The 26,571-nt window shown below is 36.2% G+C and overlaps 1 protein-coding gene across 1 annotated transcript in view; it reads left to right on the top strand.

The window, feature by feature from the left end:
• Positions 1–268: 268 nt before the first annotated feature.
• Positions 269–26,571, top strand: part of LOC138697561 (aspartate aminotransferase, cytoplasmic-like) — a 31,656-nt gene continuing 5,353 nt past the window's right edge. The window contains exons 1-6 of the mRNA XM_069822904.1: positions 269–418; positions 5,923–6,104; positions 13,229–13,337; positions 14,417–14,634; positions 18,159–18,309; positions 20,573–20,744. Of these exons, the coding sequence (XP_069679005.1) occupies positions 316–418; positions 5,923–6,104; positions 13,229–13,337; positions 14,417–14,634; positions 18,159–18,309; positions 20,573–20,744 (935 nt within the window). The 5' untranslated portion in view covers positions 269–315. The remainder of the gene's footprint in view (positions 419–5,922; positions 6,105–13,228; positions 13,338–14,416; positions 14,635–18,158; positions 18,310–20,572; positions 20,745–26,571) is intronic.

Here is a 26,571-nt window from a genome sequence, read left to right as displayed (position 1 = left end):
AGCTTTTTTTTTTTAATTTATTTTACAACTAGGACGTTCAAAACTTCTACCCTTCAAAATTTGTAGGCATGTATCTTTCAGATTAATGCTTAATTTTATTTCAGTCATCATAATATTAATCTGAATTTAATATTTTATTCAAGCTCAAGGTTAAATGATGTAACAAGAGATCATGTAGTGAAAGCTAAAAGATACTGACGTGATATCCCCTAATTCCCTGAGTACAGATAACGGCGACCTTCACACCAAGTGATTGTTATATAAATCCAGGCTAACTAATTTTTCGTGTCAGACTTGTAAACGCTATCAGTCGAGATGATGTGCTCCATAATTCCAAAGCCTGTGCTTGACTCCCTTCATACAGTCAAAGCTTGTGCGGATGACAAGGACGTAAATAAAGTAGACGCAATTTTTGGAGGTATGTACGAAAATTCTTCATAGTACTATCTTATGATTTCTTTTCAAGTAAGTCTTGACTAAAGAGGTGATACAAATTTAGTGATCGTAGTTTTTTTTAATGTTATTTAATTAATTCCTCTGTTATATCTAGAAATGTTCGCAATTTATAATTTATTGATATTTGACTGTCATGAAAGTGAGGTAAACATTACGATATTATAAACACAGCTTGTTTTGAAAACATTATGGCGCTGACTAAGAGAGCGATTAACTCAGCGGGAGACTCGCATTCGGCAGGTCCGTGGTTCGATTCCCGGACCGACTAATCCGACTGTGGTTTTTCCGTGGTTTTTCACAGTTACTTAGGCTAATGTCGGGTTGGAATTTTCGTTATTTTCCTAGTACCCGGTACTCGTTATTTATGTCAATTTTGGTCTAACTAATGTGATTGTCATGGTAACGTATGATGTGATAATACTTACTATTTTTGTGATGACGGATCGGTTACACAGATACAGACCAAGTCCCCAACAGGGGTTTTTAGGGGGCAGAGTCCCCTAAAACAAGAAAGAACACATTATAAAATGTAACTCGTACCTTCAACCGAAAGGTGTTGGACCTGTTAATTACTATAAATTAATTGCATGAAGTTTTGGGGGCCAAATCCCCAACAAGGGTTTTTAGGGGGCGGAGCCCCTAAAACAAGAAAGAACACTTTATAAAATGTAACTCGTACCTTCAACCGAAAGGCGATGGACCGGTTAATTACTATAAATTAATTGCATGAAGGTTTGGGGGCCAAGTTCCCAACAGGGATTTTTAGGGGGCGGAGCCCCCTACGACAAGAAAGAACACATTATAAAATATAACTTGTACCTTCAACCCAAATGTGATGGACCGGTTAATTACTATAAATTAATTGTATGAAGGTTTGGGGGCCATGTCCCCAACAGGGGTCCCGTAAAGCAAGAAAGAACACATCATAAAATATAAGTCGTACCTTCAACCCAAAGGTGATGCACCGGTTTATTAGGCTACTATAAATTAATTGCATAAGGGTTTGGGGACTAAGTCCCCAACAGGGGTTTTTAGGGGGCTCCGCCCCCTAAAACAAGAAAGAACACATTATAAAATGTAACTCGTACCTTCAACTCATGTGATGGACCGGTTAATTACTATAAATTAATTGCACGACGGTTTTGGGGCCAAGTCCCCAAGAGGGGTTTTAGGGAGCGGAGCCCCCTAAAGCAAGAAAGAACACATCATAAAATATAAGTCGGGGTGTCGGGCACTCAAAAGTGCCTTTTGGAATCATGGTGATGCGCATTTGACAAACGCAGTGCACGTACTTGCTAATAATCCCGTTTTATTTGTCGTTATTTACGTAAAAATGATGCGCCAAAAAATAATAATAATTTTGTACTCACTCCATTTCCTATGTTCACATTTCTTTTTCAGTGATTTATTAAAGAATGTACCGGTATTTAAAAGACTAATTTAGAAACATGTTACATAAATCATTCTTGTGCCAAAAGAGAATGCTCCCTGGACCAAATTGTCGTATTTTGCAGTGGTCGTCAGTACTCGCTGAAATGGGTAATAATATAATAATATAATTATGTTGTACATAGCTAGATCGATTATTCAATTGATAGGATATTTTATGAGGTTGTCACGACTGAGATATCTATTGTCAATTGCTTTTATTTGTCAGAAGGCCTTGACTGACGAGCATAATTATAAGGACTGGCGCTCTTAGGGGTGGAGGTCGGGATTTGGGATGGCCTAAATATGTTATACTAAATATGTTTAGGATTGGTGTAAAACTGGCCTATGTAACGAGTACCGGGTACTAGGAAATTACCGAATTTTCATTGCTACAGTCCATTTCCCTTCCCATGCAGAAAAAGAATTTAGATTTCAGATCATCCTTTAAGAGCACTTCCAAGGGCGCTTCGACATCTTGGAAGGGCCGTTGGAATGGATCCTGTGCTGCTCGGTTACCTTGGCGGTGTGAACTTATGGCGGGGGGTAGGGGGTCCCCATTGGATGAGAGGTCACATGCGGCCGGTGGGCTAGTACATCTCAAGATTCAACCCATAAATTCGGGGTGCACAATAGGTCTCAGTATGGCCGACGTGCAAAGAGTCGTCCCTAACTCGCCCCTAGCCACCGTTACCTCACCTAACTTAACCTAATCTAGAGAGAGATTCGTTTATGAAAAAATGAGTGTCACAAAGGCGAAGCATAACTTTTTCATTATTCAGTGTGTTAAGGGTAAACATGAAAATATTTTTAGAGGTAGTAGGGCACAGTATACTGATCAACATTAAGTAACAAATTCTCAATTGTACACACAATGATACGTTTCGTCTTTCATTCGCTATGGTGTTTTTTTTCATCTTCGGGTAAATAAAATTGTCAATGAATGTTTCAACGTCAGCCATCTAACGTCAATCTCATCAGGTGACAGCGTGGTAGTCGATATTGGCAACATAGCACTGTAGTTCCAAGCTTGGCCGCTTAACTGTCACGACTCATATAAAAAAACAGGTATAGTTACCACCATGTTTTTAGAAACAACAATACTCAACCGGTGGTAGACTGCAATAAAATAAAAGCATTAGAAGTAATGTTATCTAAATTATCAGTATGAAAGAAGACTCTGTAAACGATGTGTCATTCACTTCTAAAGTTATCACAAGAGAATTAAAAGAAATCCACATTAAAAAGTTATATTATTGTAATAAAAGAAACATACGAAATAAAATAGTAATTTCTCAATTTTTAGTAAAAGTTAACTAGTGCAGCAAATGCTGCAAACTAAGTTCATTAGACGTTCAAATAAAATTTTTTCAGATTTATTTTCAATGAAGAATACCAGACATTTGAAAGTTATTTGCTTCCATAATAATGAAACATACTCCCTTTGAATGGTTTTTTTATGCCAAATACTTTTTCTTGAACCTATTAACCTTCAGTTTTTAGTTTCAACGCGAAAACGCAAAGTAACAATGTCAGTACATCAGTGGGTTTTTCATGTGGGAGTAAAACAATAGCTGCAGTATTTCAGGTCATTGTGGTTTGTAGATTAAAGTTAAAAAGTCAGGTATGCTATGCTTTCGAAAATAGACATAGCATCTTGGTATAGCTGCTGCATGTAGAGCTTGAAATGTAGAGGGTAAAATCTATCCTGCTAAAAGATGTTGATGAAATGATCGGGAGACTACAAAATTTGTAGGCCTCACATAAAAGAGATGTTTGTTTTTACCTTCTCTATAATCTCTGAAATGTTGTAAACGAACTTTTTTAACACTCTGTACTTAACTTCAAACTGTGCGTTTTAACTTAGGAAAACAAATGTTCACTTTCATTTAACATTTTATGGTTAAGTATTTTGGAATTATACTAAGAAATGTAGGAGCATAACACAAATTAAAGACGGCAACTGCATTCTATACTTTGATGTATTTTATTCGTCAAAATAAGTGTAATGTACATTTATATTCTGTTATAATGTGTTGACTTATTTAAAACATATTATGTGAATACAGTTGCTTTCTTCTATATCAAAACAAACACTGATTAGCCGCTAGTAACTATAAGTTAATTAGAAATTAATAACAGATTAATGTATAAAATTAAATAAAAACAAATGTTATTTAACACTGGTGAGATGACAATATTGAAATTGTCCTTCGTAGTGTGTAATGCTCGTGTTCTGATTGGTCAATAACTAGTATTCTGCTTGTCTGGTGAAAAACGAATCTCGTCAGTCGGACAGACACTATGAAGAAAAACACAGACCTCATAAATAATATATTTTTTTGGAATATGTATGATAAGAACTTTCTTGTGTTAAATATTCTTAACGTACCTTGTTAACATGTTTCGACCTATTTTCGGTCTTCTTCGGAACTGGTCGTTGTTGGTCTTGGCGACAAAGACCAGTTCCGAAGATGACCGAAAATAGGTCGAAACATGTTAACAAGGTACGTTAATAATATTTAACACAAGAAAGTTCTTATCATACATATTCCGAAGTGATACAGTGTTAAAAGTTGTGTAATCAAGATGTAAATTTTATTGTAAATAGACTTGAGAATATGGACATTTACAACACGTGTGTATCAAAGATCGAAAATATATAGTTTTCAGTTTTTTATTGTACATTTCTTCCGTGATTCAAATTAAAGTAAAAAAAAATTCATAAAATAAAATCCATAATTTTCTTCAATACTCAACATTTCCCCGCCTTTTTTTGTCACAGAAGTTTCCTAATTTGAGAAAATTATCTAAAATCTGGCAACATTTCGTCTACAACTTATGTGTTGTAGCTAGAGTGTAGATATCAGTGTAATGCGTGCGCCATGGGTACCACCCACTTCCAATCTAACGATCGCTGTAGCTCAAAATAGGATCACGAGTGGCAGCCTAGGTAGGCCATGATATTGACCAATGACGGGCTTTTGCGAGGGCGGCAATGAACCTCCGGCTTCTTTAAAAGCCATTTGTAAGTAAATAAGTGGTAGCCTATGCCAGCTTGAGACATAAACGTTCCCGTTTCTTCAGTCATGCTATACCACAACATTATCTGAAACACTCCGACAAATTTGTGTTACACTTCCAAAATAAGCAAGGCAGGGGTACTGTAAATAGGACATGTTAGATGTATAAGAAAGAATCGCATAGTAGCCTAACATAGCGTTTGTAAGGAATGTAACGTGTTGGTTATGTAATAGTGATACACGTTACAAGAGCGGTATGTTGACGTTTTCATTGTCGAGGAAGAGATTGAAAAAGCGAAACATAGTTGAGTTGATCGTTTATTACATACCTGAAAGACGAATTTCTAATTAGTTGCAATGAAATCTCCATGTTGGTTTCTGTATAATGACGGCAACTTCGGAAAACTTAATATCTTTCTTCAACATTGTTGCTATAAAATGTTTTCTGTGTTTACTATACTCCAGCAGGCCGTGATATACGTCTGTCTTTTTTTTTCCCCCAGTCTATAAATGCGAACTTAAAACAAACGGTAAGGTTATGTAATGATTTATTTTTCATTTTAATATTTTAACAATATTATTTATATAGCATATTGCAGTAATAACATCGGCATCTGGAATCTTGTTGATTTTTTCACGGCTTCCTTAATGTTACTTGTATCAGGAATGCAATAAGTTTCGTGGAGTAATAGACTTTACTTAATTTTTGCAAATATTTAAAAACATAATTAACATTGCAATTTAGGTGAAATTGCAGTGGTAAGTTTCCAATTTATAATTATTACTATGTTAAACGTCTCTAAAAATAATATGTTAAAAGCCTAAAGCAGTAAAATGAATGTCGCGCTTAAGCGGTAAGAAGAGGGAAATTGTTATGTGTGTTACGTTGGGAATACTGAATGTGGTATTTCACACTTACCGCGTATTGGTTCTGTGCGGAAAACAAGCAAATACGCACGATCTCGCACAAATGTATTTTATGATTATTTAGTATTATAATAAACTTTCCTGATAGCTTACAGGGATGAAAATGGAAAGCCATGGATTCTACCATTTGTGCACGATCTTGAGAGGAAGATCTTTGAATGTCCCTCATATAATCATGAATACGTGGTCTTCCTGGGAATGGTTCCGTTCCAAGAACTAACACCTCAAGTTATACTTGGTGCGGACAGTCCTGATTTAAAAAGTGGAAGGGTAAGTGTTGACTGCTTAACGATAATAAATGTCAGGACCGTGTGTAAGGTTTCTAAAGGCAGGGTTTGAAAGGAGAAAACAGCATTTTTCCATAAAATAGTTTATAATAAAATGTTAATATATTTTTATTAATTAGAATATCACGATTTCAAATGGTATTGTACAGAGTGGAAGTAATGTTTATTTATTTATTTAATGCAGGGCTGTAGAGTTCAATTTTAGTGTGATAATGGCAACATACAATATTCAATTTCCTGCAGGCATGGTAAACTACAGAGTGAGTATAAATGATTTCCCTGATTATGAAAATTATTTATGGACAAACGATTGAACGTAGAAAAATTTTATATATAGCAGTATATAGCAGTCAGAGACTGTCGGACAATATCAAAATTCAAATTTAAATTAAAAAATCATATTCTAGTTCGTGGAATTGTTTGTTGAACACATGTTAGGTTGCGCAACTTCACCTTAACCCATGACATATAGTAAATATTGTAACTATGCTGTTGTAAAATTGAAAATTAATATGTAATGTATTTATTATTATTATTATTATTATTATTATTATTATTATTGCTACTATTATTATTATTATTATTATTATTATTATTATTATTATTATTATGATTATTATTATTATTATTATTATTATTGTCAGTTATCAATATCATCATTGCTATCTCTGTTTTCTTTCTTTTCGTTGTATTAGCTCGATGAGAGCACTATAATGTACTTTTGACTCTGTTGACCCTCTATAGGGCTTTAACTTAAGTTGTATCATTTTCATCAGTGTTTGTATTTCTTTTTTGTATTTATATGTGCTATCTGGTAGGATGGAAGAGAAGGCCTTATGGCCTTAATCCTGTCAGATTAAATAAATAATAATAATTAATAATTAATATATGGAGAAACTCTCCAAGTTTTTAAACATACCTTATAGGTGCTCGATATGAGCTTCCCTTGTGACCCTGCGGACATCAAGCTGATAGTTAAATTCAGCCCACACACGGTTAAGTGTATCCATATCGATTGCAACGATGTTGTTGATGATGTAGGTGCATAGCTCTGGCAGATTTTCCGGTAATGGAGGTACAAAAACAGAGTCACCCCCACAGGTAGAAGTCACACGGTGTTAAGTCAGGGGAACGTGGAGGCCAGGACAAGAGCTGTATGTCGTCTCTCCTCGCGCGACCAATCCATCTGTTTGGCAATCGGTCGTTCTGGAATGTCCGGACTTCGTTGTGGAAGTGAGGTGAAGCGCCATTTTGTTGCTATATGAAATCAGCACTATCACTCTCCAGCTATGGCATCAGCCACTCTTCTAACATATCCTGACACGGTGGGTTCGAGAAAAAAGAAAGGGCCTTACACCTTGGACTTGGAAAGTACAACGACAAAGACGACATGCATCTCTTGTCCTGGACTCCACGTTCCCCTGACTTAACACCGTGTGACTTCTACCTGCGGGGGTATGTTAAAGACTGTTTTTGTACCTTCATTACCGGAAAATCTGCCAGAGGTACGCGCGCCCGCATCATCAACGCCATCGCTGCAATCGACATGGATACACTTAGCCATGTGTGGGACGAACTGGACTACCGGCTTGATGTCTGCAGGGTCACAAGTGAAGCCCATATCGAGCACCTACAGGGAAATCATTTTATTTTTACTTGCATTTTTATTGTACCTGTATTTCTGAATGTACTTCACTCCCACCCCTTCACTAATGTCCTTGCTCCCGTCAGACACACGAACTTACGGCCGCTGTTGCATTCGAAGTCTTCAAGCAGTGAAGTAAACACTGCAGTGTATAGTGTGTTTCATAAATATGATTGCGTTTTCTATAGAAGAAAGAACCTATATTAATAATATCGTACTAAAAATTATATTCAAGAAACGATAAATTCAATTTCAGAGAATATGCTTCAAGATGTTTTTAATAATATGCGTACTGAATTGAAGCCTGCATTGTAATGAACGGCAACCATTTTCAGCAACTTGTTTAAAAATTCAGATTAGCTTATTTTGAATTGAGGTGGCTAGAAGCAAAGGAATGCTAGTGACATTTGTAATAACATGAGTTAAGTGCATCCAGTGTAAGCAAAAGTATCTAAAATTTTAGTGGCAAAGGGATATTTTAATCGCATCACACATTAAAATTTAAATAAAAGTTTCACCGATTTTACGAAAGCTTAAACATTTAAATCACATTTTCTCAAAAGTAACTCAAGTGCACTTACAACCCTTTACTTATGACCACCTCAATTTAAATGCACTCTCTATATTGTATGTTAACACCAATAATTAATATTCTAAATAAAGTAGACATTACATAACGAACATATCCGCCTGAAAAATTGAATTTTTGAAAAAAAAAAAAAAAAAAACGCTACTACTCTACTGTATTTTGATAAATTCCGTAATGATCAAACTGAAAATCGTAATATCGTATTCCCCTACAACATAAATGGATACACTAGTTTTCTCTCCTCCTATACCTAGTAAAATGATTTGTTTACATATTGCAGTAGTAACATCAAACTCCTGTAATGGAAGGGGGCAACAGTGTTTCCGAGTATAGCCAGGTTAATGTTAAAAATGTTGGTAAAAATAAAGTGATGTCCCTGTATAAGGTATGTTTAAAAACTTGAGAGTTTCTCCATACACTCGTATATTTAAAATTTTTTTACCTTCAATCGTTTGTCCACAAATAATTTTCGTAATCAGGGAAATCATTTATACTCACGCTGTACTTAGCCGGTCTTTTGAGTGGAAGTAATGTAATTGTGCATATTTTAACAGCTTATTCCTTGGACAGAAGAAATTAACAAATGTAATTTTCTTTCTGAAAAGGAATTTTACAATGTTACATTTGTTCGGATCAAATTTCACCACATTTAAAGGACAAAACTAAAATCCTTTAGATCATTTATTATCATAATACACTGCTCTCTTCAATTGACCGAACGTATTGGGAATTAAATCAATGGCTTTCTCAAAACACGTTATGAAATATTTCATATAAAACAATTTTTATCTCGGAAAGGAAGCGAAAGCGAGCAAAAACTGCATTAAACTATTTTTGTTCAAAATATCTCAAAGAATAACTCCTAAAATTAATGACATTACTTACGTTCATTCTTTATATTAAGTCACGAAAAATGCGATCAAATTTAGAGTGCTTGTATGCATATTTTACTTCATCTCGTACGTTAAAGAACGTCATTCAGTTTGGCGCTGAACTACCACATCAGTTATTGTATTTAAGGGTATATGCACGTGAACGATCACAATTATTATCAGAAAATGCAGGCTCCAAATTTCTAAAATTTTATAAGGAAATTAACTCACAATTGTACAAAAATTACAAGGTACCACATCAAGACTTATTGGAACTTGAATATCTGACAAAAGTACACTAATAATATTTTTAAGAATTCACTTTTTACTTTAAATTAACTTTTCCAAAATATGAAAATTTTCACACACATAATTTTATAACTCCACAACCATTAGAGATAGAATTCTGAAATTTTGTACACTGATTTAACATGAATTTATGCAAAAGGTAGACTACAGTAATGGCCATTTCTTTGAAAATATAAAAATTAGGTCACAAAACATTATGTAAATTTTAATATATTTTATGTAGGACAAATAAAAAATTAATTGTATTAAAATAAACAACTCTAGATGTCTGACAGTAGTCTACTTTTCAGAAATAAGTGCTTATTACATGCAGGAAAAATATTAAAGATGTCAGAGAGACCAAAACAATGTTGTGGTTACCAAATGATGTAACTGCAGAATTTTTTTTTTCATACTCTGATAAAACTGGTTTGAAAAAATATTATTAGTAACCTTTTTATTCTTTTATCAGATATTTAAGTTCTAATAAGTCTTGTTGTGGTACCGTATAATTTTTGTTCATTTGCGAATTCATTTTCTTATAAAACTTTAGAAATTTAGAGCCTGTATTTTCTGATAATATTTATGGTCGTTCACGTACATATACCCTTAATGTGAGTAGAACTTTATTTAGCAATACTTCCAACCGAACAGTATCCAATATCGAAATTCAAGGTAGACGAGAAATGACAAGCAAATTTTGCCTGGATCCCTCTTCAGACACAGGGTTCCTTTTCGTGCCGTAAATCTACGGCCTTTAAAGTTCATCAACCTCTTTCAGGTTTGAACCCAGAACCATTGGTTAGCATAGTGTCCGCTAAAAATCCAAAGACAACAGTTTTGCATTCTGCTGGTTTCTTTATTTACAGGTTGGGCCAAAGAAACTGGAGATTTTTAAATAGTGAAATGAAACTTTCGATATTGTATTAAATTGACTTTTATTATATGAAAATGTAAAATTCAGTGCAGGTATGCCATTTTCCTGTAACCACTACTTCTTGAAAATAACATCCTTCAAATGCCCTCCACTAACGTGCATACATTCTTGTAATCGCTTTTTGAAGTTTCTTATTACACTTTGTAACATTTACTCTACGATGTTTCAAATTTCTTTACTAATTGCTCTCTTTAGTTATTCAATGTTTCGCGGTTTCTTTGCATATACCTCACTTTTTAGATATCCCCATAAAAAGAAATCATATGCACTTAAATCGGGAGATCGTGCAGGCCAGGGAATGTCTCCATGATTCCAAAACAAATTTCACATTTCCATCATATAGATGGCTGCAGTATGTGCTGTTGCACATCTTGCTGAAACCAAGTTGATCTGTTGATACGAAAGTTTCTTCTTCTCAATTGACCACTTAAAAATTTAGAATTTTATCACATAACGAGTTGCATTAACAGTTTGCGTACGTCCATTGGCATCCTCAAAGAAATATGGCCCAATAATTCCTTTGGAAGAGGGAGACAGCACTCCAAACTGTTACCTTCTGTGAATATAGGGGCCGCTCATGAAGTTGCCGTGGATTTTCCTTTGCATAATGGAACTCCAAACGAGCAGCTTCTGCGCACTGATCATTTAGATAATTAGATTTTACGGCATATATTCGTTGCTTACCAGTTCAATGCACCATGTTTAATAAATTGCAACAATCAGGTTAAATAATTACAGTGAATCTAAGTATATACTAGAATAATCCATGTAATGCCAACAATAAAATTAAAATCTCCCGTTCCTTTGTCTTACCTTGTACAATAATAATAATAATAATAATAATAATAATAATAATAATAATAATAATAATTGTGATCTGTACAATTTGATTAATTATTTTACACGAAGTCAACATAAGAAATGTGATATTCTTTTATAGACAAGGAATAGACATAGAGCGTATTCCGAATCTCTCCGGTGAGCAATCCGATGGCATCACGGTGTTCCGAATTCCACCGATGACGTCATTGATGCTCCACCGGTGTCGCACCGGTGCCATCAACTTGCAGAGGTGGTGGCAATCTCCATCAGCCGCCATCAATGAATCTGATTGGTTCTTGTATAGGGCGGGAATTAGCAGACGAATAACATCGTGCACTGTTGTGTCATGGCGGTGTGTTCTGCTGTATTGTTTGTAATGAGCACAACGTAAAAACAATATGTTAATGGCTTATGAGCGAACATGTCAACGGACCAGTTATTACTACCGGTTCAAGAAATAAATTGTTTATGCTATTTTTTCTTTGAACGAGATGGGCGTACGAAAATTTCTCAAAATTTTGCTAGCGTAGCACAGACAACAACTTGTACAGTCGCCATGACAGCCATCGATCCTTCCAGCAGTTTTGTTCCTTATTTCGCTGCAACGTGACGTCATTGATGCCACCGGACCGGTGAGATTCGGAATACGCTGATAGTTGTACGAAGTTCTTTGCATGCAGAATGACACTCTTAGCTACTTCATTGGTCAACAACTGACTGAAGCACATTGGCTTGCGAAATCACGTGATTGTGTATGCGCACTAGAGTTCTAACTCTGGTTCGTAAATGTTGTTTGCTGTAGTGAAATAAGATTTGTTCCAACAAGCGATTCATGGATCAGTTCATGTAGGCTACGGTTCCTGTACCATCTTATGCGCATGCGCTAGTTGAGCATCTGCTATGGGATTGAAACTGGACTGGACGCTGTTGGAACGCTTTCGCGGTTCGTTATGTACTAAATCCAGAGATGCTATAACTGTGATCATCTTTGCTAAGAACGAGATGCTTAATTATTATCGTTTCGCAGCTAATTCTAATTGCAGAAAATAGAATTTCGATTATTTTCCATAAAAAGATGACAAAAAATATGGAAAGCAAGAATTCCGATAATTCAATGTAGTGTACTGGGGGATTCTCATCTAAACATAGTTCTTTATGTACGTGATTTATTATACTTTTAAACAAAGCTGCATGTTGAAACTGTTAATTAACTATTTCAATACCTAAATAATTTCCATTCCCTTTCTTTTTGACGAGAATTTAAATTAAATCTCTAGTTTTATTATTCGTCTGTACTGTCACTTTTCATCTTAACCTCATTGATGTGAACAGTCGATCATGTCTTTCTTCAGTACCCAGGAGCTTATGCGCATGCGCGTCTTGCGTACTCTTCCATACATGCCTCAATCCACTGACTACTTCTGACCTTTCCGAACCCGTGTCAAAAGCTTATTGGAACACCCGACTGCATTACATGTTTCTGGTTCAGGACTGGTTCGGATTGTGTTGGAACGCTTTTTCTGTACTGCGCATGCACACGATAGTTACGGACGGTTACTGACTGTTGTTGAGAATTCGGATGTAATTTCATTTGAGTAGTAGTAGCACAGTCTACTATATACAGTCACGAAGCTTGAGTTTTGAGGGTGCTAGAAACAATAGACTGTGACTGTAATATTTTGAATTGCCTGTAATGAGGCGATATTAGCGATCCTAGTGGTGAGCAACTATCTAATGTTTGCATATTTACTACGTATTGAGCTTCGCGACTGTATATACTAGACTGTGGTAGTAGTGTTTCTGACTTCTGAATAGAGATAGGTATTGTTGATTCTAGTCTAAGTCAAGGAAAACGAAATATAATGTAAGCTCAGCTGATATTTAAAGAGTATTACCTTTATAATTTAAGTGTCGTTATTCATTCTTAATATCTTCTCAATTTATTTATTCACAGGCATTCGGTGTGCAAACAGTTAGTGGAACAGCTGCCCTGAGGGCTGGGGCAGAGCTTTTGCTGAGACACTTCAAATATACGACCTTCTACATTTCGGAACCAACTTGGGGTAAGCAATGAGATCACTAAATAACACATCACTTTTTTTTTCGTAGTGTTTGCGATGTAAAATTTTTCTGTTTTATTATTTCCATTTGGTCATACCATCTATAGTGAGGTCCACCGCTGTGAAGTAACGATTAGTCTGCCTGACCGCGAAACTAGCGGATCTGTTAGGACAAGTTACCTGGTTGAGGTTTTCCCTCAACCCATTAAGAGCAAATGCTCGGTAACTTTCGGCGTTGGACCCTGGACTCATCTCGCTGGCATTATCACCTTAATCTCATTCTTAGATACTAGATAATCAGAGCAGTTGATAAAGCGTCGTAAAATAACCAACTAAAAAGATCTATAGTGAGATCGCCAAGAGAACAATTTTGACAATTTCTCCGCGGAGTAACCAACATCCATCAGCCAATGCAAATGTTGACGTTATTCATGTAGTTTTTAATTTTCTCAGTAGGGTGTTTGTGACATGAGACAAATTGACTGTTAAGTACGATACAAAGTTGATGTCAAGTGCACATCACATAATTATGAATAATTATTTGTTCATCCATTCCAATATTAGCATTAGGCCTATAATATGAACCCCTACGTGGTCAGACCTTCAGCTTGTCACGCAGGTGGTTCGGGTTTGAGTCTAGGTGAGGCCTGGGATTTTTCAGTGAAAAATCCATAGTGCCACTTGTGGCGAACAAGATCGAAGTTTGGATTTTTCTCGGGGTTCTCCCGTTTCAGCATATTAGGCATCTACATCATTCCGTCATCCAATAGAATTCCCCGAAAGCCGGCTGGTGACGTACGGAAGGGGCTGGCCTAGAGACGAGTGAGATTGCCTGCTGGAAAACTGGGTATTTAGCGAACCTTAGTACAGTCAGCCGGTGTGGGTTTGGGAATGCGCCTAGTTTGAGAGTTAGTATAATAGACCTTGAAAGATCGTAGTACTCTCTTCTCAAAATCCAATCAAATTAAATTCAGTTCAGTTCGATTCGATTCAATTCAATTCAATTCAATTTATTTAAATTCATTATGTGGCCTACACAAAAGCGTTTCTTCACTAATCCATCTGTTTCAATGTCGTTTCAGATAACCATGACGTGACGTTTTTGTACGCTGGGTTTGCTGATTCTCGTAGATACCGCTTCTGGGATCCCGTTACAAGAGGCTTGGACATGGAGGGCCTGCTTGAGGATCTGAGGAACGCTCCAGAGCATTCTGTTATTGTCCTGCAGATGTGTGCTCACAACCCTACAGGATGCGATTTCACAAAAGAGCAATGGATTCAGATCGCTGATGTTATGGAGGTACTATATTAGTACATCACTTTCGAAGATTTACTTCATAATTCATAGTATCAACAATATAACTAGGAGGCACTAAAAAGTGGCAAAATACTCATGCACGTATGCCATTAAAACTAAGATATATTCACTTAAAATAACAAAATATGCACTATCAAAAATGAAAAACTGATTCTATTGCAAGCATTTTTTTACTTTCTTTTATCGTCAACACATACCGTAATTCATTAATACCTATAAAATTTTAAATCTCTTGTACTTTTCAAAATCAGTCAATTTCGGTTATAGTGAACCTCTGCGGACTTGCATATTTCGTTCACTATATCCGGGGTTCACTAAAACCGAAGTGTGTGGTGGCAATGGGAAGGCGAATGGTCTGCACAAGAGGGAAATAAATTACGAAGAATAAAGAATACTGTTCGCGTTTGGGATTCGTCCACAAGAGCGTCACGACACGAAGAAGTTTTACTCACCCGGTTGAGGATTGGCCACTGTCATCTGACGCATGGGCATCTCCTACGTGGCGAGCCTCAGCCGGAGTGTGATTTATGCCATGTTCCACTCACCGTGGAACATTTTTTATTACAGTGTCGAAAATACGACCGTGCCCGTCGGCAGTATGGAATTCGGCCGACTCTACGTGACGCTCTTGGAAATGATTTTAATTGTACAAGTGCAGTTCTGAGATTTTTTATCGAATACAGGACTTGACAAGGTGATGTACTTTTTAATGACCCGTTTTACCTATCCTCCGGACTCTTTACATCCGGAGGTTACGTTTTTTAGTGTACGATTTTAACAAATTTGACATTCGGACCTTTTACATCCGGGGATTTTATAAATGCGCTAGATAATTTATCTCTGATGGCATTTGTTTTATTGTTTTGTTGTTTCTTTTTAAATACCACACAGGGTCTGAGAACTTCTCACTTTTATGGTTTTTATGCTTCACCTTGTTGAAACTGCATTTGTTTGCCTCGTTTTAACCGTGACAACGCTTTTTAGTTCTTTTAAGCATTATGGTTATTGTATTGTATTGTACTTGCTATTTGGGAAAAGGAAATTGTACCAGAACAATGGAAGGAGTCCATAATTGTACCTATTTTTAAAAAGGGGGACAAAACCAACTGTGGCAACTTTCGAGGAATATCACTTTTGTTGACGTCGTACAAAATTTTTTCCAATATTCTTTTGAGAAGATTAACTCCGTACGTAGATGAAATTATTGGGTATCATCAGTGCGGTTTCAGGCGTAATAGATCGACTATTGATCAGATTTTTTGTATTCGACAGGTAATGGAGAAAAATGGAAGTATAAGGGTACAGTACATCAGTTATTCATAGATTTCAAAAAGGCATATGACTCGGTTAAGAGGGAAGTATTATATGATATTCTTATTGAATTTGGTATTCCCAAGAAACTAGTTCGATTAATTAAAATGTGTCTCAGTGAAACATACAGCAGAGTCCGTATAGGTCAGTTTCTATCTGATGCTTTTCCAATTCACTGCAGGGTAAAGCAGGGAGATGCACTATCACCTTTACTTTTTAACTTTGCTCTAGAATATGCCATTAGGAAAGTCCAGGATAACAGGCAGGGTTTGGAATTGAACGGGTTACATCAGCTTCTTGTCTATGCGGATGACGTGAATATGTTAGGAGAAAATACACAAACGATTAGGGAAAACACGGAAATTTTACTTGAAGCAAGTGAAGCGATCGGTTTGGAAATAAATCCCGAAAAGACAAAGTATATGATTATGTCTCGTGATCAGAATATTGTACGAAATGGAAATATAAAAATTGGAGATTTATCCTTTGAAGAGGTGGAAAAATTCAAATATCTTGAAGCAACAGTAACAAATATAAATGACACTCGGGAGGAAATTAAATGCAGAATAAATATGGGAAATGCGTGTTATTATTCGGTTGAGAAGCTCTTATCATCCAGTCTGCTGTCTAAAAATCTGAAAGTTAGAATTTATAAAACAGTTATATTACCGGTTGTTCTGTATGGTTGTGAAACTTTGGGGCTAAGCGGGATGAAATTACAGGAGAATGGAGAAAGTTACACAACACAGAACTGCACGCACTGTATTCTTCACCTGACATAATTAGGAACATTAAATCCAGACGTTTGAGATGGGCAGGGCATGTAGCACGTATGGGCGAATCCAGAAATGCATATAGAGTGTTAGTTGGGAGACCGGAGGGAAAAAGACCTTTAGGGAGGCCGAGACGTAGATGGGAGGATAATATTAAAATGGATATGAGGGAGGTGGGGTGTGATGATAGAGACTGGATTAATCTTGCACAGGATAGGGACCGCTGGCGGGCTTATGTGAGGACGGCAATGAACCTTCGGGTTCCTTAAAAGCCATTTTAAGTAAGTAAGGTTATTGTATTGTGTTTGTGTTTAGTGAAAGATTTTAGATAAGGGCGCAAATAGCCATAGTAGCTGACGCGCCCTTTTTAAACCCCACTAACTAACTAACCAACCGAAGTGTCTCTCCTCTAACTTTAAATGACAGAAATGAATGAAATTGTGAACAAGAAAATAAAATATTTCATTTTTGTGGAATGGATTACACTGTATACTGTATGCTGTCACTCATAGTTGATTTACTTAAACTATGTTGTCGATCCACGTCCGCTTGTGAAAGACCACGTTCAATGTCACTTGTAATATTCGTCTTATCTTCAAAAGAAAACATTTTACGCTGCGACATTTTTATACAGTACATTCACTGTTGGAACACTAGAAACAGACGATCAGGTAGAAATGACAAACGCTGTTATGGTATGACTGCGTACTCAGCCTTGGAATTTCCCGGGTGACTTAATGGAAACTGGGAGAGGGTTGATGGAGTTTGAAAGTCATCGAAATCTTACCTTCATTTATGCTCTGGACATAATGTCCGTCCCCTTTTAATAAAAGAAGGCAATTTAATTTTCCGTTGTTTCGATGTTATCCGTCATAATGGAAATGTTTCTGAGAACAAAAGGCAACCCTTCGACGGTGGAGTGAGGCAAGGTCGTCACGCGTTGCCTGGATTTACAGTACAGCTCATTGTCTAGGGATCACTAATCCTACTTTTGTCCTTTGGCTGAAGAAGTAAGAAACTTACAATGTTGTTCTCAACACATTTATACAAGAAGGTCTGACTTCAAATAAGAATTTGTCAGGATACAAGGTTCACTATAACCGAAGCGAGGGTTCACTGTAAACGGAAATATTAATGTACTTTTTAATGTATGCGGGTCGGGACCAACGATTTAGGTTCACTATAGCCGAATGTTCACTATATGTCAGATTTGACTGTACATTGAAATTGGAGCACACAACTACATTTTATACAGAACCTTCAAATAGACGTTCATCCGTAAGTGTTCGGTCGCGTATGTCGGCTGGAAGAACGCTGTTTGCCGGTACATTCGGATATTTATAGCCGCTTAAGTCAAGCGCATAGCACATTATGATTACAGTAACCATTTCTCAAAACGCAACTTTTGCTCGTGTTTTCAAGGAGAGAAACTTATTCCCGTTCCTCGATGCTGCGTACCAAGGTCTTGCAACAGGAGATCTGGAGGAAGATGCATGGCCCGCCCGTTACTTCGCTCAGAGAGGCTTTGAATTCTTCATTGCCCAGTCGTTCTCCAAGAACATGGGTCTATATGGTAAGTGTAAACTATTTGAAGCTAGCGTTTTTAATTCAAGAACCTGGTGTTTGCCAGTTAGGCGCTATCTTTTTTTTTTTTTTTTTTGATTTGATGCTTTTAAATGTAGAAAATGGCACGCATATAAATTTGGATTGGCAGCAGTGTTGGCATCGGAAAACCTGACACATGCATATTTTGAGATATTAACTACTTACTAATTAATAGTTTAAAATCTTAGACTTGCAAATTTTTAGATATTAATTAAAGTTCAATCTGAAAGACAAAAATTCGTAATCTTGTCCGTGTTTCATTTCATTTCATTTCATTTATTATATTCCATAGATCTTACATTAGCAATGAAGCTTTAAGATGTGGAGCAAGTCAAAATTTTACAAGATTGCAATTACAATTTTTTTTACAAATTTTTACAATTTTGCAATTTTCTACAATTTTTTACAATATTTTGGCGAGCTTTAGTGAGATGAGGTGAAGCACGAGGATTCGCCGAAAGATTACCTGGCATTTGCCTTATGGTCGAGGAAAACCTCGGAAAAAACCAAACCAGGATAATCAGATCATATCTGGTGTAGTAGATATTCATTGAAATGTACGATGTACTACACTATACCCTAAACTTACTCCTAGATTAATGTCTTAAAGTGCGTACACACTTAGCGAACGAACAACGAACGAATGATGAAGCGAAACTTCGTCGTTCGTTCGCTGTTTGGAGCAACGTACAAATCATTCGTAAATGGTCAGAAAACATTCACGTTCGCTGGTTATCCGCAATAATGGCAGACAAAAATATAATTATAGCAAGTGCAGCCGTTGTTATTATAGGCAGTTTAACAAAAAGCGATGGTGTTAGCCGCCACTCTACGAAAGTCGCAATCAATATAGAGGCACTGACTTGCTTTATGATTTACGTCGAATGGAATCGGGACAGTTTCACAGCTTCTGTCGCATTTCAGAAACTGACTTCGAAATATTACTGTGCAAAATAGGGCCAAAATTTCCAAGAAAGACACAAGCTGGCGAGAAGCAATATCTATTCAGGAAAGGCTAGCATTAACACTATGATATCTCGCTACAGGATATTCGTATACAAGTTCAATGTATTTATTCAAAGTGTCGAACAGTTGATTACCAGAATTGTTCCAGAAATATGTACAGCTATAATTGAGGAACTGGAAGATTTTTATTAAGTTACGACTGCAAGACAGGGGAAAGTTTCAATATACGGATACCTCACTGACAATAATTACGGTATCTTAAAATACTAAAAAGAGAGATTTCTCTGTGTTTGTCGAATGCACATCATGCTTAAGAAAAGGCGCTTTTCAGTTCCAATGAATTATTTTGTGTGCACAAAGTTCAAACTTTGTTTTTTCTGGGCGTGAATTTGTCCAAAAGGAACGACATATGTTTATACGCGAACCAAGTTGACTCGTACACTTCATCACTCCCCATTCCAGATCTTTTTTTGTGGACTTCTGTCTTTCCCTCCGGAATGATGTCAGTAGGGACTAGGGACTCAGTTTTCTTTTTGACTTCTGCTCCTTACAATAAACAACAAATATGCATCCACTGGAAATAAATAAACAGAAATAATTTTCAAATTTTGCAAGTGTTTGACTCGTCTACCTTGCAGCTAAACATCTTTCCAATAGCTTCCCAAACATCATGTTTTCTTACTTTATTGTGGTAAGTAGGATGCTTGGGATTCCATAAAGTTTCCTGCTCCTTATATGCCTTAATAAGATTTATAACAGCGTCTTCCGTCCACTCCAGTTTCGACATCCTGTTGGTGAAATTGAACTAAGCGCTGCGTTCTACTACGAACTACAAACAAGTGGCAAATCCCGTCCACAACGAATACCAACTTTCTTTGATGTACCGACAAGCGACGGATCACTTCCGAAGGCAAACCAAACGATCGGTTTGCCTTTGCTGCGACGTACACACGTTCCGATTTCAATCAGCGAATACATTCGTTTGTCGTTCGTTCGCTAAGTGTGTACGCACCTTTAGGGGAGAGTCGGGTAGTATCGGACATCGGGTAATATCGGACAGTGCGTTTCTTTCATCTACCACCATATGGTAGTACCTGAATGACATGGTTACGTTTCTCTATGCGACATCACAGAAACGTAACCATGTCAATCAGGTACTATCATCGTGTGGTAGATGAAAGAAACTCACTGTCCGATATTACCCGATGTCCGATACTACCCGACTCTCCCCTATATGAAAGTGTTGTTTCTTTGTGTGTTCTTAGGCGACCGAGTGGGATGTCTTACCTTGGTGTTGAATGATGAACAACAGAAGCAAACGGAACACATAAATTTGTTATTGGCAAGCATTATAAGGGCACTGTACCTCTGTCCGACGAGACATGGGCCTGAGATAGTGGTTCAAACACTTCGAAGCCCGGAATTAACAGAAAAATGGTGAGTTTTTTGTCCCAAATAATGATTAAGGTGGGTGCTCCTGTTATGGCCATGTTCCTGATATGGCCACCCCCCTATCGTGAGTTAGTTAACCAAAAAATCCGTTAAATTGCAGCAGCATCCAATGAAAGGGCATCCTGGTATGTCACTTGATCGTTTTCCATCCAGTCAGGTTGAGCAATATGGCGTCAGTTGCCTGTTTTGCGGTTTTCATGTGACCTCTTCTTATTTTTCTCTGGTAAGTCTCCTTTGTTTTATGCATGTTTTTCAAAGACTTATTTCATGAAAACCATCGTACTGCATTCAGTTTTTAATGTTCTGTTGATTGGTGTTGTAGTTGATGGCGTATCTTTTACGAGTTGTTCATAATCAAACGATCTTCGTGAAAGCTTACCTGCTCCTGATACGGCCATATCAAATGCACCATGGCCATATCAAGTTCATTTCACTTTTATTTTTTCATCTGACAAATTTACATGATTATAGCTGGGATTACGCAAAAATTTTGTATTTTAAGAAAAACAACTTAATTTTTTTTATGGAAAAACCTGTTTTGACTACATTTTTGAATTATAAAAAAGATTATTAAGTGTCATTTTTATTCATTTTACACCAACATTATTAAATTTTAACACAACTGCGCTATCAAACTGAAAACAATCACGATTTGTAGAACATGGAACAAGGGTGGCCATATCATGTGCACATGTTCCTGATATGGCCACTAGGTAGAGTCGACCTGGTTGGCAAGTTGGTATAGCGCTGGCCTTCTATGCCCAAGGTTGCGGGTTCGATCCCGGGCCAGATCGATGGCATTTAAGTGTGCTTAAATGCGGCAGGCTCATGTCAGTAGATTTACTGGCATGTAAAAGAACTCCTGCGGGACAAAATTCCGGCACATCCGACGACGCTGATATAACCTCTGCAGTTGCGAGCGTCGTTAAATAAAACATAACATTAAAACAAACATTAACTAGGTAGACTTTTGGAATTTGGGACTTTTTGGACAATTAAAGCTATTTTATGGGGAAAGGAAATTGTTTTAAGAAAATCCATTAGACTGAGAACGAGTAAGAAAAAAGTGGTTTACATTTTTTTCAAAATGGCGGCTAGAAAAATTCTCAAATCTTAGCATGACCATATCAGGGACACCTACCTTATTTGTCATTTCGCATTTCATCTTTCCTGTAAAAAATTACCACCCCTATTATTATTACCGGTGGAGCCTTATGGTACGGTCACACGTCGCTACTTTTGCTGCGCAACTTTTGTACTGCAGCTGCAAAAGTTGCGTGTCGTGTTCACACGTAAGCCAAAAGTAGCGCGCTGCACGCTACTTTTCGTGCTGCGCAACCCGAGTGCAGCAAAAGTTGCAACTGGAGGTTGCGAGTCTGTTCACAAACAAGGCGCTACTTTTGCAGCCGCAGTCATGCTGCAGGTTTCCATCTCTGTGTTGACTTCTCAATATACATTTTGTGGTTATGTTCGCATTATTAAGAAACTCATGCGAAAGCTTACTTATCTATTATTTGCTTTTCTGTCCTGACTAGTATTCAGAAATTGGCATTATTTTTTACTATAAAGCTATTAAAAACGCCTATATACTTAAATGATAACCAACAGCATATTCACGTAATCAATGTTGGCAACCCTCCTGTTTGAAACTTCGCTACGGAAAATTAAAAAAAAATAATTATATCTTCAGCAAATATACTCAGACTGTGTTGTACATTTAGTAACTGTTACAAATAATTTATTTTCATCACATCTAACATTAAAATATATCCCAACAATAAAAGTACCATGGCACATTTGGGTGGCAACACTGGTTGCAACCGCAGCAAAAGTTTCAACAAAACCGATATCAAAAATGCTGCGGCTGCAACCCTGAGAACCCTGTTCACATGTCGCTACTTTTAAGCTGCGCGCAGCATGGAAAAGTAGCGGGCAGCAGGTTCGGCAGCTGCTACTTTTCGGGTTGCACCGTTGTTCACACGTCGCAGTACAAGAGTTGCGCAGTTTTTTGTACTGCAGCGCTGCAAAAGTAACGACGTGTGACCGTACTTTTACTTAATGATCGTACATAATAATGCAGGCTAATGTATCATGTGTGCTTCTATCGCACTGAAATTTTATTTTGTTTATGCTCGACCATGCCGAAATGTACTAATTATACATCTGGTAGCAGTCCTTTAATGCATGTCATTAAAGTACACCTACTCATTAAAGTACAGGTCTTCAGCCAATGATAACTCAGCTTACATGTGTTCAGCCAATGACAAGTCAGCTTTGTACTGTTATAAAACCGCAAGTATCGATTATTCTCGGATATGAATCGAAAGAGAATTAGCGAGAAGTCACGGAGGCTGGAAATCCAATACTGTGGCAGAAGGTTATGCTCTGTTACTATAATAATTAGCGTTAATTGTAAATAATATTAAAATAAATTCAATTTGTCATCTCGTTTTTCAATGTCGAATTCAATAATCAAGGTTATAATATTATAATATTATAAAGTTTAACGGGACTACGTCAAGGTCAATGACATTATTGTTCCTCGGAAAAAATCAATACTTTCGCGTCTGCACACAGCTCACAATTCACGACCTAGAACAAGGTCACTTCCGATCTTGTCAGATACAAATAAAATGTATACATCTGAATACCGGTAATTTCAAGTTAGAAATATGGTCGAGCATAAAAAGTTGTATGAAACTCGCCTATAATAGTAATTAAGAAGCTCGTATGAAAATTATGGAACTCGCTTGCGCTCGTTTCATAAATAACCATACTCGATTCTTAATTACTATCATTATAGGCTCGTTGCATAATGTACTATTACTTTATAGACATTTTCATAGATTACTTGATTTATGTATTTAAATGTAATAATATTGCATAAATGGAACTATAAATATTGCAATTCTTCAAATACAGAATATAATATAGATTATACGTAATTACAACAGTAGAAATATAAATAAAATAATACAATCACAATATTTAAAAGAAGACACAGTAATAGCTGGTTTATACATTTTTTTATTACACACATTTTAGGCTGAAGCCTTTTCTTTGGCAATTTGAGATGCTTTTATTTCCCTTATCTTCTAAAAATAACTCTTAAAAATGTTATTTTTTAATTTTGTAATTTTATCATTATTGACAATATTAGCAGTTTCTCGTTAAACTTGGTACTTTTTACAATCATTAGAGGGTAATGCGATTTTAATTTTATAATGCGGGTATATTTAGCCTATATACTATTGGCGACACTGACTGTTATCTTCGCCACCTATTCAAAGAAATAATAACTAAAGAAGCCACACTTACACGAACAATTATCGTTCGCTATCGATTAGTAGGAATCAGGTACTTTCTACCGTACTTCCTTATAATTAACTCACCTTAAGTTCCTTTCACGCAATCCTTAAACAATTTAACATAAATCAGAATTCCTATATGAGAGATACTGGAGACTTCTCTCTGCGCTGCCGAGTAGAGGATAGATATAATCTAATTTTGAATATGAGGAGACACTAACTGGATCTTTATAACACGGGCATGTTTAAGTCTTAAAAGTAAACCAATGCTTAAGAAGAAATTATATAATGTGCACTTTTTCTTTAAAAGTATGTGTTTTTTTTTCGCTTCTGTTATGAAACTTACATAAATATACCGACTGAACCTAAGTAATGTCGTTAATTTCAGGAGGTTATTCTTTGAGATATTTCAGACAAACAAGTTTAATACAATTTTGCTCGTTTTTGCTTACTTTTAGAAGAAAAGATTGTTTTCTATGGAACACTTCATATCGTGTTTTGGGAAAGCCAGTGATTTAATTTTCAATATGCTCAGTCAATTCAAGAGAGCAGTGTATTATTGAAAGAATAAAATTTTTGACCACCTCTGTGGTGTAGGAGTCAGCATGCTGGTCTCTTACGCAGAGAGCCCGGGTTTGATTCCCGGTCGGGTTGAATTTCCTGGTTGAGGTTTTTCAGGGTTTTCCCTCAACAGTAAAGCAAATGCCAGGAAATTCGGGCCACAACTTCCCTGAATATCACCGGTCTCATTCATCACTGAAATCATATTCATAACAAATCAGTAATACATATACAGTCGCCATCTAGTTCACAACAATAGAACCAGTCTCAACAATAGTACACAGGCCTTCGGATTTCACCCAAAAGATTAACTCGCGATATGACCAGAGATGTTAAAGCGAGTATAAATAACAGCGAGGGAAAAATTAGTTTTGTCCTTTAAATATGCAGAAATATGATGCTAACAAATGTAAAATTTCATTTTAGAACGAAAAGTTACATTTGTTCGGATCAAATTTCTATACATTTAAAGGAGAAAACTAAAATTATTTCATTTACTATCATAATACACCGGTCTCTTAAATTGATTGCTCATATGTGGAATTATTTCAGTAGCTTCCCTAAAATACGCTATGAAATATTTCATATAAACCAATTTTTATCTCAAAAAGGAAGCAAAATCCATGCAGCAAACAATTTTTATCTCAAAATGGAAGCAAAATTGAAGCAGCAAAATTGTATTAAACTTTTTTTCTTGAAGATCTCAAAGAATAACCCCCTGAAATTAATAAAATTACTTACAATTCACACTGTAATAGCAATAGTAATTTATTTTCCATTACACAGTACAATATGTGGACATTAAAATTGGAATAAAAATGTTTTAATAATATGTTTATTAATAAGATCTTTACATTAACAGTAGTTTTAAAATGATTACAGAAATAACAAAATATATACAGCGATAGGAACCTTACAATTACAACGTTTTTACAATATACAAAATTACATAAAATAATAGAGAAGAAGGTGGAAATATGGGCTAGGAGTGGTAATATGGGCTACCTCGTTTTTTACCCCTTGTTACCTAGCGAAAAAGCTCTAAAACTGCATCTCGTGTCCAGACTGCGTGCACAAAGAGACAAACCAGTTGCCTTTGTGGTGTGGATATGGTGTGTCCTTAATGTTTTTTTTATCAATTTCAAAGTTTTTACAGGTATGTAGTTTCTGTATTATTGAAAGAAATATATTTCGTGTTTAGAAATCATGCTTGATGTGTTGCACTGATGAAGAATAGCTCTATCACATGACGTAAGAGTAATGTTTATTTAGGACAACAATTGCCGACATAATCTTAGAAACCTTCATGAGTTGATGCTGCTAATATGGGCTACCTTCTTCTTCTTCTTCTTCTTTGGCACTACTGCCCTTGTAGTCTAGCCTTGGCCTCCCTTAGGATTTTGTTCCACTCCTGCCTAACCACAGCCAATATGGGTTACCGCTATGTATCAAATATGGAATAGGTAGCCCATATTACCAGCACATTAACACGTCCCGTTTTTTCATTATCGTGATTTGCGTTATTTGTTACAGAATATTGCCATTGATGTGACACAGGTTTCCTACTTATGTTTCTTTGTTTTTTCCAATTTTATTTTCAAATTTTTGTGGTAGCTCTTATTTAGACCCTAGTACCTGTAGAGGACCAGTTCGTCTTACTTTCAAAAAGTAATTATATGCAAATATCTATTGCAACTATTGACTTTTAACACTGGATAAAGTGTATATGAATAATTACTCTGTGTGTCAATAAAGATTTTCAAGCAATATGCCACACCATTTTCCATTATTATGAGGAAAAAAAAAATGGTAGCCCATATTTCCAACTTCTCCTCTACAATAAATACAAGTATAAAAGAGTTTTCTTGTTCAAATTAAGTTAAAAATTAAATCGTGTTTAAAAAGACAAAGAAAAAACAAAAGTTTGTTACAATATAATACTG

This window comes from Periplaneta americana, chromosome 4, assembly GCF_040183065.1.
Source record: "Periplaneta americana isolate PAMFEO1 chromosome 4, P.americana_PAMFEO1_priV1, whole genome shotgun sequence".
NCBI lineage: Eukaryota > Metazoa > Arthropoda > Insecta > Blattodea > Blattidae > Periplaneta > Periplaneta americana.
The sequence above is the reverse complement of the archived record's forward strand: the minus strand, read 5'-3'. Positions and strand labels throughout refer to the sequence as shown.